This window comes from Gossypium hirsutum, chromosome D12, assembly GCF_007990345.1.
Source record: "Gossypium hirsutum isolate 1008001.06 chromosome D12, Gossypium_hirsutum_v2.1, whole genome shotgun sequence".
Taxonomy (NCBI): domain Eukaryota; kingdom Viridiplantae; phylum Streptophyta; class Magnoliopsida; order Malvales; family Malvaceae; genus Gossypium; species Gossypium hirsutum.
In genome coordinates, this window is record NC_053448.1 from 3454887 (window position 1) to 3466917 (window position 12031).

General features: G+C 34.1%; 2 protein-coding genes across 2 annotated transcripts; both read right to left on the reverse strand.

Annotated features, from left to right (window-relative positions):
• Positions 1–543: 543 nt before the first annotated feature.
• LOC107953411 (uncharacterized) lies at positions 544–3721 on the reverse strand. Its single transcript, XM_016888716.2, has 4 exons — positions 3288–3721; positions 1874–2302; positions 1311–1554; positions 544–1095 (listed from the first exon to the last, which is right to left on the reverse strand). The coding sequence occupies exons 1-3, from the start codon at positions 3396–3398 to the stop codon at positions 1327–1329; spliced, it is 768 nt and encodes a 255-aa protein (XP_016744205.2). The 5' UTR covers positions 3399–3721; the 3' UTR covers positions 544–1095; positions 1311–1326.
• A 1893-nt stretch (positions 3722–5614) lies between these two features.
• LOC107953412 (methylesterase 3) lies at positions 5615–8472 on the reverse strand. Its single transcript, XM_016888717.2, has 3 exons — positions 7876–8472; positions 7665–7796; positions 5615–7190 (listed from the first exon to the last, which is right to left on the reverse strand). The coding sequence occupies exons 1-3, from the start codon at positions 8314–8316 to the stop codon at positions 6903–6905; spliced, it is 861 nt and encodes a 286-aa protein (XP_016744206.1). The 5' UTR covers positions 8317–8472; the 3' UTR covers positions 5615–6902.
• Between the last annotated feature and the right edge of the window lie 3559 nt (positions 8473–12031).

The following is a 12031-nucleotide window of genomic DNA, read 5'->3' on the forward strand; positions in this document are numbered from 1 at the left end:
ATAAATTATGAAGCATCACAAGTACAGTATCTTAGCGTCTTATCTGCAACAGTTGTATGCATTTAGTGACGCACAGATAAGAGGCTGAAAGAGAATCTTGTCATCCTTTTGAAACAAATTGGAAATTATTCAAAAGAACGATATCAAGATGAGGAGGAGCAAAAATCCCGTGAAATACAATTATCATGTTGCCGAGGCTCAATTTCAGATTTTCAAAGAGTAGGGAAGAAATCAAACACAGTGCTCATAAGCTGCTCATAAGCCGATGGTTTTTCTAACTTCAAAATCATCATCAGAAAAGTAGGTATACATGTATGTATGGTATTCAATGCCAAGATTTTCAGCAGACCCTGTATTACACCAGCATAATATAAAGCCACTAATAGATAAGCCAAAACAATTAATGTCCTTAAGCTCCAACTTCCTAGAATAAGTACTCTTCAGGATCTAGGCCATTCTCATGTTAAACCTGTTGTTAGTAGTCAATGATAGGTGATAATAACATAGAATGAGACATGCTCATATCATGTTTCAGACATCATAAAGTTGAAATTTAGTTTCATTGGATTAGAGGAATTAGTTGAAGAAATCAACACCTGTAACATTTACAATTAGAACAACACACCTTTTATCCAATATTATCCCAACCTCACATGCAACGTGATAGCGAAAACAAGTTTCCGAATACCAGCTGCTCGTATAGATAGAAGAGTCAAAGGTTCGCTTTCAAAAGAAAATTTACCAACTTTGCATTTATCACAAATACTGAAAGCGTAATTTATGTATTTAAAAATTTTCACTACTGCTACTGTATGCAAGCTTTTAGCCACTGTTAGGACCAAATCCTCGTCATATTCTGTCCAGAAAAGAAGACTACACAGCCGCAAGTTCCCCAGTTTCTCTCCCAAAACGCAAGGTTAAATGAAACAAGACACACACACAGAAAAAATAAAAGATTGGGGCATTTTTTGTGCTCAAAGTTTCAAGCTGAAAATCCCAAGCACCAGCCGGTTAGGTTTGTCGAAGCCTTCTCCAGTTCTGATATATTTTCCCAAGCAGCTTGTCCTGGCTCGTTTCTCAGACACAAAATGCAAGCTGTTATAAGACAGGAGGCATTAGCTATGCTAAGAAGTGCATGTATGACTTCAGTAATTAGACATCATTACTCATAGTAATGGAAAATTAAAAAGAAAGGGCGTCTATGATAATAACCAACTTGACAATTAGATTATCATATACTAACAGCTAAAGACAACTGCACCAATTACCGGTCATTTTTTATGTTACACACACTACCCAAAAACCTTTACCTGTTGAGATTACTGCTTATTCAACTTCAGAATCTCTGACATTTACCAGACTATTTGGCAACTCAGCTCCTGATATTTTGGATCTGCGATACCACAAAAACATAGACCATAGAGTCCTGAATAATGCTCCATTTGCAATGTGAGGAATGAAAATCCGCCCCCAGTACGGGTAATATGGGCCTGGCAGTTTGATCAATGTGAAGAATATTGCTATTGCAATCAGGTGCCATGGAACTTCTGCATCCTGAAAAACAAGCCAAAAGATTGACAGAATGTTATGTGGCAACATTTTATCCTATATGTACCGTGTCAATAACAATAATATTTGACATTTTGAATAATTCTATGAAGGGAAACAATAATAAACATGTCCAGGCATTCTCTGTGTGATAGATTCTAACTCAAAAGTTACCAGAAACACTAAGGAACAATGACATAAATAAGGCATTCTCATAGTGACTGTAAACAGTTTCATAAATATTGACAAGGCATTTCAATAGTCTGCCCAACCAGCATGTTTAAGTTTCCAACATCCTTTATTCATGAGTACCAAAAATACATACCTTGAGAAGAGGAGAAAGTTCCAAGGCAGTTTCTTTCAGAAACCCGGCAAGTACAAAGCCAAGGAGTAGGGGAACAGGGATGATGGTCAACTTCCTTTGATGCGCACAGTAGGACATCTCACTGAGGGATGAAACTGCCAGTACGGGTACACTTAGATATTTGACCACTGCTAGTGTAAGATCAAGTGTGAGTTGAACAAAGTTCTCCAAAGCTCTGTTCCAAGGAAATCTCTTCACAGGTTGAGGAGAACTGTCCCACAGTCTTCTTGCCTTCTCTTTTATATTGTCAAAATTTACTTTTTCAGGATCACCAGACTCGCCTGTGGCCATATTTATAGCAGAACAGATACTTGGCTTAGTATTCAGAATGACTTGGTTTTGTTTCATGCTCAAACCACATTTGTGTGCTTCAAGATACTGAGTTGAGTCCTGATACAACAAAGTAAGCACACAAAAAAGTATGATAAATAATCTTGTCTTTAAATTAAAGGGAAAATAAGCAAAAGTAAATTAGTAAGCAACCATTGAACTTTAACAAAAAAAATCATTATTCCATGTGTCAAAATTAAATTAATAAAGATGAATCCAACATGAAGATTATTGGCCAAAGATAATCTTGTCCAGGAGAGATAGGATACAAGAATTAAAGCAGACATTCAAATGGGCAGTTTATTTTTAAAAGAACAGTACCTGCTTCTTACTATAGATTGTAGAACCAAAATTTTAAGCAAATTCACCAAACAATTCGAGTAAAAATAAATTCATATACCAATAAGTAATCATACCTCAAAGCACAAACAAAAACATAGCACTATCACAAAGAAAATTTAAAGTGATAGGCGAAACAATTCAAGAACTGGAATACTTCTGTTATTTGAACAAAATAAAACATGTGCAAGTGCAATAAACATATAACTTCCCATGCTCCTTTTGACAAACAAAGAATCCTAAAACAGCCTATCAATTTAAAAGCTGTTAGCATCCGGTACCTTCATACTTTACAATGAACATAGTTAGGTAAGACACAAATCACCCGGCCAAAGCTCAATACAACAAGCGGAATAACTTGAAGCACTAGCTAGAGCCATAGCTATTTTGGCAAGTATTACGACTAGTCGAAATACAAAGTGACATGGGAAAAAAGCTAGCTAGTTGAGTGAATGAACGTGAAGCAGCTGTAGAATATTGGATACAAGAAGACGCGTGATTTCACAAGTAAATGATGAAGCATTCAATAAGATTATGCAATTCAAGAATCATTTCTAATATCTAATTTTACCCTAGACTGAGAAAGACACAGGACAAAAGCTCACAAAAAAAAAAGTCAACCCAATTAAAAGCAGAATATAAAACCCAATATTCAGAATGGAATTAATTGGTAACCAACCCAAAAGGAGAAACAGAAAAGCTTTACCTTGAGCTTATGAAGAAAAGGGGAATAAATTTTTAGATAGGTTTTAGGGAAGCCATGGAAATGGGTAGAAGCAGATAACAAGTGAGAAGAACATGCAGCGATTGTGGCCATTTTCGATAATCACAAAGACCCTTTCTAGAGATTAATGAGTAAATGTCTTGCAGAGGGGAAATTATTTTATGAAGGGCACAAAATGGCCATTGTTGCAGATATAGCGGGAGAATGGGTGTGGGAGGGATAAGATTGTATCTTTTGATAGTTGGGGCTTCGGGACTCTTCTCTCTACTTGGAGCTTATAGAGGAGAAAGAAACGTTCGTGTAGATGGAGGGTTTATGGGTAGAGCCAGGCTATGCTACTAGCGTGACTATTTTACGCATGGGTGAATCTATCTTGGAACGGTTTAAGATAAGCAAGTTTAAAAGCTGTGTTAATCAAAGAGGAACTGTATTCTATTTTATTTTATATATAATTTATTTTATTTTAATTTTTATAATATAAAAATTAAAAATATGGGTAAGCTTTGATTTTGTGGTCTTTCTCAATTTAGTTATTCTAACTTAAATAATTATTCGAATCACTAACTATCGTAAAAAAATTCTGTTAATTCACTAACAAATGACTGACGTTGCACATTAGCTCATAGGGCTATTGACACATGAAACTTTTTTTACTTTTGACTAAAGTTAGAAACCTCTATAATTAACCCAAAACACTTTTTTTTTGTTCTTTCTCTTCTAGTTTCTTTTTATATTTATTTTTATTTTATTTTTGATTTCTATAATATGCCAAAGTCCTTCTACTCTTTGAATGATTGAAATTTAGTTTCTATATTTTTACTTCAAGGAATTTAGTCTCTCTAATTTTCATATTTCAAAATTTAGATCTAACTACTCATGTTTTTAAATTTTTTTTTATTAAATTTGTTGATGTAGCATTTCGAAATTAAAGAATAATAGAGTGGCCAAAATATGGCAAACAGTATTTTAGAGTGATCATGGATGTAATTTACCCATTTTATATTTAAAATGATGAAAATAATTTAAAAGTTGTTGAAAATTATTGTTTTTATAAATATTTATGAAAAAAAGTTGAAATTTTGTCAAATAATATTCAAAACTCATAAAACATATCTCATTTTGTCAAAATAAATCTAAAAATTCAAAACCAAAAAATAATATGAAAAAATCAAAAATCAAACCGAGTTAAACCGAATTATAATAAAAAGTTTAAGAAATTCAAAAGAAACTCGAGCGAACCGAAACAATCACCTTTGAATGGGACGTGATTTATGTTTTTCAAAAAATATTTTTATTAAATAATAGTAGCATTTTAGGGAAACTTATATATTGATGTTGCTTTTTAGAAAAAAAAAATTCAAGGATAACATTTTAAATTAATTACAAAGCTATTTTGGTTTGCAATAAAATCACTTGTTGAATAAGCGACTAATTAAAAAGATGCAGTCATTCATGAACCTAAATTGGTTACTCATTAGTCGATTTACTGATCGTGCCACGGTGTACGAACGTCGAGCAAAGAATTAGTACAAAATATCACAAATTAAAGTGATTTGATTGCAAGTGTGACAGGTCGGTTGTAATATTTTATGTGTTACAATGGAACAGTTCGAGTATTCCAAGGATTGAACCCAAGAGAGATTGGGCGACAAAGTGACTAACAATGACAACATATACAACTAAGAAGTCTAGCTAGCTAATCACTATGTAGTATTATTACGGCAAATCAACATCAAGGGTTAACTACACTAAACTACACCTAGGAGGACTAAATTGCATAATAGACAAAAGTGCACAAATATAAAATCAATGGGCTAAAGTGTTTAGTTGATATCCAGGTTGTTAGTCAATTTTGGATTAGGGATATAAATTGCTCAAACTCCTAATTCGTCCAACTTTACCTTTCAATCACCATTTTACCCAATTAGACAATTTTGTCTAGTTTATCTCTCAATCTCACTAAACTAATTTGGGACAATCAAATTGGTTCGCAATGGGTTCTCCTCTCAGTCTTACTTATCTAAATGTTCACCTAGAGGCGTCACTTCTAAGTTTTGAAGTTTATTCGATTTAGTCCAATTGTTACGATTTAATCCTTGACCCAAAAACTAACCGTGCAACATTTCAATCAACCAACTACCATAAGATTTAGTGACTATCCATCATCAACATACAAATATCAGTTAAGTTCATGCTTAAATGATTCATCAAAGAAAACATAAAAAGGCAAGATTGAGAAAAGCTTAGTGACTCTTGAGAGAGTCTTTGTTGGAGATGATAGCAGCACTAATGGAGATGAAAGCACAACATTTGAGAAAATCTATTGGATACTTTAAAGAGAAATCAAAATAACAATAGAAGGATTTCAATCTAATTGAAAGAAGGTTAAAGCTACAGTAAAGATGAAACAATTACCAGCTACTAACTAAGCTAAGAAATGAAAAACTAGAAACCTAAAAATGGTGAAAGGAATAAAAGAGAGAGTTAAAAATATGACAAAGGAGGCTTCTTTTTTTGTTTGGCATCTAGTATGTCTTTAATATAGCCAAGTTTACAACCCTAACATTTGATAAAAATGCCCTTGGAGTGCATGATTTGACTTGAGTTGGTGCTGGATACAAAATTGCCTCTATAGTATTTTTCACCCCATCAAACTTCAGTGTCACGACACCGAAATGTTGGTGTTGCGACAACCTCGACAGTAGGCACAATTTTAGTTTGGGGTTCTCAATATCACGACACAAACTAGTTGGTGTAACGACATTCTCGACAGTCGCCTTGGGCTCCTTCACTTCAACCTTCAACCTTCAATAGTGGAGTCATGACCTCAAAGGCTTGGAGTCGAGACATTGGGGTTCGGTGTCATGATATAACACACCTAGTGTCACGACATCTTTGGCGGACTACTCCAGGTCGATTTTTCATTGAAGTTTTGCTCCCCTGTGGTGATGGAGGGTCGGTGTCATGACATCATTGCATCAATGTTGCAACACCCAAAGCAATTGATTGTTTCCTCAAGGTTTGGCCATAGTCAGTTCCTTACACACTCAAATAAACCGTTAGACTTCAACATTCACAAGGTCAGAGATGTTATTTATAAAAGTGGTTGAAAAAACATGTACAATGATGGATACAAAGTGCATATATTGCGAGAAAGTAGCTAGAGTTATGGATGCAAATCATAGGAAATTTAATTCCATGAGAGTGGAAATATAAAATATCAATTTTCATCATGTGGCACAACCTTGACGTGTCGCATAGCGAAAACAACCTAGAAAAATAGTTGACATTACTCTGTAACGGTTGACCATTAACTTTAACAGTCTAAGGGCTTAAGTGATTGAGATTTTAACATTTGAGACTCAATTGAGTGCAAAAAGAATAAAGGTTTAATTAATTTTTTTAAAAATATTCAGGGGCTTACTTAATAAAAAGATAAATATATATATCATAATTGTATTTAAAGTGTATAAAAAATAGGAATGATATAAAATTATATTCTTAAAGGACATTAAAATCTTATAATAAAAATATTATAAATAGATTATAATAATTTAAATTTCTTCTAGCGTTGACTGTATTAACAGAGTCTCAAATTCAATGACTGTAGTTTGTAGCTAAGCATAATAGCAGTTTAGAAAGTTGGATAGGCTTGGACATCATCACCATATGATCGGACCCTTTGATCACTTCAACTTGACGGGGTGGGTTTTCCCGGATCATCCACCCTACAAAATCCTCCTTGGAGACCAAATCCTTTTCCGAAATTATAAAAACCCGATTAACCGACCCGTATTTCTTCTGAGAGAGTACTACTTCTCTTGACATGTCTTCAGCACTATACAACCGTATTGGCCTCATCAACATACTTGCCAATGCAGAATCCTGCAATTAAATTTTTATTCATACATTTCTTTTAGATTTTATAAATAGATTTAAGATGTGACAAGTATTTTATATAATGCAGAATTTCATTAAATTCATGTACATTACGATGTCATTTTCTTAGTTACATGGTTATAGATGAGTTTCGGAATCTCACACCAATAAATTTAATAAAAAAGCTTAAAACATGCATTTTGAAATTAGAAAGAAAAGAGACTAAAAATTAGGGGCGGTTCATCTAAAATTAATAGTCCTTGTTTTAATCATTTTCATTCTTACAAAATATTTTTAATGAAAACAATAAAAATATTTTTTTTTTATTTTTTTCTAATTTTTTACATATATTTTTTTATTTTCTATTAAAAAAGATTATTATCTCTAAATTCTAAAATTTTAAATAGTATATGAATTTTTACCGGAATTACCAAGTAATTTATTAAAAACTCAGCCGAAGCAGTAATGAGAGAATCGTACCTCAGGTGGGCTGAGCTGGTAGACTTTAGAAGAGAGGAACATTGGACCAAAAGTGAAGGTGGTTGGAGGGCTGCTAGGCCCATCATCGTATGTATAATGGTTGTCCATTTGGGAATCTTGATCACGTAATGCCTTTCAACAAAAACAAACTAGTTTCTTTTCAATAATTTATTCAATAATAAAAGGGATCATTGCATCATTGCATGCGTACCTTCTGAATGAGAATGGAAACGTTGAGTGTTGGACCAGGCATGGAGGCTGTCACAAAAACTGCTACAGCGACTTTTTCCGGAAACATTTCCATTGCTTGAGAGATGGCCAAACCGCCTAAACTGTGACCAACAAGCACCACTTTTTCTTCATCGGGTAACGATGCCATGAATTCCCTCAAGGGCTTTATGTAATCAGAGATCGATCTCAGAGTGTTGACTTGCTGTGGATCAACCCCTGACCCACCCAGGTCTAAGGCGGTAACATTGTGGCCACCTGATTTTAGCAGTGGCACCACCTTGTACCATGACCAAGCGCCATGGCAAGACCCATGAACCAGCACAAAGTGCTTTGGTGGCTCCGATGATGTTCCCGGCACCTTGGATAGAAGGTGGCAAATTAAAAGTGAAACTAAGAGCATGAGCTTCCAAATCTGATACATGTTGTTAGGTTGGGTGTTGGGTATTATCTGGTTATGGACAAAGCTCTTCACTTGAAACTTTGGTTGAATGCAATATTATAAATCATTCAGTTGGAATGTCAAATTAACTAGAAAAAATAGTATATTAATATGGGTTTATAAATCATTTGTGTCAGTTTTTTTTTTCTTCTCATTTTCAATGAAGTGCATGGGGACCAAAACAACGATATGAAGATGGGTTTCTCTCTTTCGATTTTGCGGTTGACTCCAAAGTGGAGAAATATATTCTAGATAGGGTGTAAATGAACATTTACATTTGTTTATTAAGTTAAATAAACGAGTATGAACAAAATTTTTATATTCGTTTAATAAACGAACAAACACGAATTGAGGTGTGTTCGGTTCGTTTATGTTCACGAACAAACTCGTTTATAAGCTTGTTTATTAACTCGTTTATGACTCGTTTATTTATTAATGATATTTTCTTATAAAAATTATCTTAGTATATATTAATAAAATTATCTTAGTTTGTATTGTTTTTATTTATAATATAATTATTAATATTTATATTTAACTATTTTATATCTAAACAATATGTGTGTGTATGTATTTATTGTTTGTTTGTTTGTTTGTTATTTATTAACATTGCTCGTGAACATGTTCAATTATATGTTCGTGAACATGTTTGATTAAGTTAAATGAACATGTTCGTGACCATTAAACAAATGAACATGAATAGATGTTTGTTTGTTCAAACTCGGTTCATTTACAACCCTAATTCTGAAAATCACTTTAGTGGGGAAAACTCTGTTAGACGGGGGCTAAAATCAGGACTGATTTTCTGTACTCTTAAAAAATGGTTGGCCGGTGGATAACACCCACAAGATGGGCATAAATCCATACATTTTTACTTTAAATTTAAAAATACAAGATGAAAGTGTTTAAGTTGTGCCCCAAGGTCAGTCCTTGACTAAAATTCTTATGGGAAAGGTTTAATCAGTGGTTGTTCCATCTCTGAGTAAGTCTTACGGTTCTGCATGTTAAGTTTTGAAAGAGTAAATTTGTAAGGGGTATACGAACAATAAGTTGTTAGTATAAGGTCTTGCATGGGGTTATCTACGATTTAGATGTCATGAAATTTGTGTGCATGAGGGTTGTAATAGTGAATATATGTTCTTTAAACAATTGTTGTTGCTGGTTTGAGAAGGATGTCTGGGTTGAAGCTTCGAGCTACAATGGGTGAGTATCATGTGAGTCCGTAATGTCGACTCCTACAAATTCTTCTAGATAGACTCTTGTAATTGATGTTCCAATAACGATGCATGAGTACTTAAATGATTGTTGAAAAAAAATATAATCTTAGTATAATGTTCTTGTGAGTTAAGTATGTAATGATTTGTATGTGTGGGTGTAAGTGATTCTCTGAAGCAATTATGTGTGTGAGTGTGTGCTTGGGACGCATATTGTGATACATGTTTGTGTTTATGTGTGTGAAACGTGTATTGAAGTCTGATTTGATTAAGAAAATGAGTATAGCCTACTTGAGTGTATACTTATGTTAGATATATGATGTGTGATTGAAAATGTTAGAGAAATGAGGTGTAAAAAAGTGATGGGAGATTATGTGATGTGAGCTTTGACACTGCGAAGGTATTCAAAGAAGTTCGTCAGGACAATAAACATGAATTTCGGTAAGATAATTCTGAAGAAGTCTATGGTCATGGCACATTTTAGAAAGGGGCGAATGAGTCACATTTATCTGCTGAGGTTTTTTATGTGTCCCAGGGCGATGATGGGCAAACCTCACACGATGTGAGTTTAGAAAAATTCGTATCGCAAACACAATAGTTCATGGAGTGCCTGGGTGGCATTTTGATTGGCCTTTGTGGCGAATTCTGGTTAGCCTTTGTGGCGAATTATGTTTGACATTTGTGGCTAATTCTAATTAGCCTTTGTGGCGTATTCAGTATGCTACCTTTGTGGCATATTCTATTTAGCCCTTGATGCGTACTCTGCTAAGTCTATGTGGTGAATTATGTATCGCAATTGTGGTGAATTCTGGGTACACTCTGGGTGTTCCCTGATAATCAATTTTATGATAAGAAATGATATGTCTGGAGTTATCTTGGTATGGTTAGTTCTATGATGTATCGAAAGAGTCATTAGGGAAGTTTCTTGAAAGGAAGTATATATCTGTATGTTCAAGAAAGGAATTTGCCATGGTAATTTGTTAGTTAAAAATATGGGTGTATTCGCAATTATGAAATATATAAGTATCCATTGGTCTGAGTTGTCTGTACTATGTAGGGTTGATTTTGAGTTATTTGGACTCCGCCACATCTAAATCGTATCATGTCTAATTCTGAGTTCCTAAGGAATTGAAGTTGTTATCTTGAATGTCTGGTGTTTTGTAACAAAGATGTGCGGAATTCATTTGGATGATCTGAAGTTTACTTATCAGTACGAATGTGTACTAATTCGTATCAGGATATGATCTGATTTAGCAAACTTATCATGGTACTCCGCCAAAAGTAAGATTCGTAAATAGTATCCGTTAAGAGAATAGTAATTGTGGTTGATTGTTCTGGAATAACTATTTGATGGTTATTGAAGGGAAGAGAAAGGCATTATTAACTGGTAAAATCTTGAGTCAACCTTTTAGTTAGATGAAAGCTGATAAGTTAAGAACGATGAGGTTATCTGACGATGTGAAGGTATCCGCCAATAACAGAATTGAGTAATCCGATTATGCATGATGAAGAATTCAACAAGAAAGTTTAAAAAGGTAATTTATATTCAAGCTCAATAAGTTCTCCTGAACTTACAAGTGTTATGATTATGTTTCAGATTGTAGTATGAACGAGCTCGACGGGAGGGACAAGCCAGGAGTGTGCCAATGTAGCGGCGAAGTAGGTTGCTATGCATACGGTGCACTATTTGTAAATAAGGCGTATTGTAGAATTATGCTTTAAAGAGTCAGTCTTTAGTACGTGTTTGAAATGTAAAAGATATAGTAACAAGCAGTGGCGGAGCCTGAATTTTTTCTGGGGGTGGAATTAAATTATATATTTTTGCGATAGTAAAAATACAATTTCATCATTTTAATAACCTATATCTTTATAATTTTTAAAGGGTTAAACCAAATTTTTATCATTTTTAGAGGCCAAAGTACAATTTTACCATTACTAATTTAAAATTTTATAAATTATAAAGGGCCTAAATTAAAATTTTACCATTTTAGGGGGGCCATTGCCCCCTGGGTCTCCACTATGCTCTAGCGCTGGTGACAAGTATGATTTATTCTATTAGGTCTAAATATTTTCAATTGTTTCTTTAAAAATGAGATTTTAAGTATAGTAATTTGAAAAATGTTTAAAGTCGAGTTCAAGAGAGCTGTTTTGAAAATTTTGTTAAATAGTGTGTAGTAACACTCAAGTTTCGGACTCGGTAATTTAGGTCGGGTTAAGGGCATTACAAGTAAGACGAGATCCGTGGGGCATATAAAAAAGAAATCGAGTCAATGAAGCATCAGCTTAGGGTCTTGAGGCATGATGATGGTCTAGAACTAATGGAACTGCCAACCGAAGAGATCGAAGGGAGTGAGGAGGCAATGACCTCCTCAGAGGAAAGGCTTAACTAAACTTGATAACTTTATTTAAGGCGAGGAACAAGACCTTGAATGAAGCTATAATCTTTTTGCTTGTTCATAAAGTGGGTTGGTTGGGATGATCCAGGG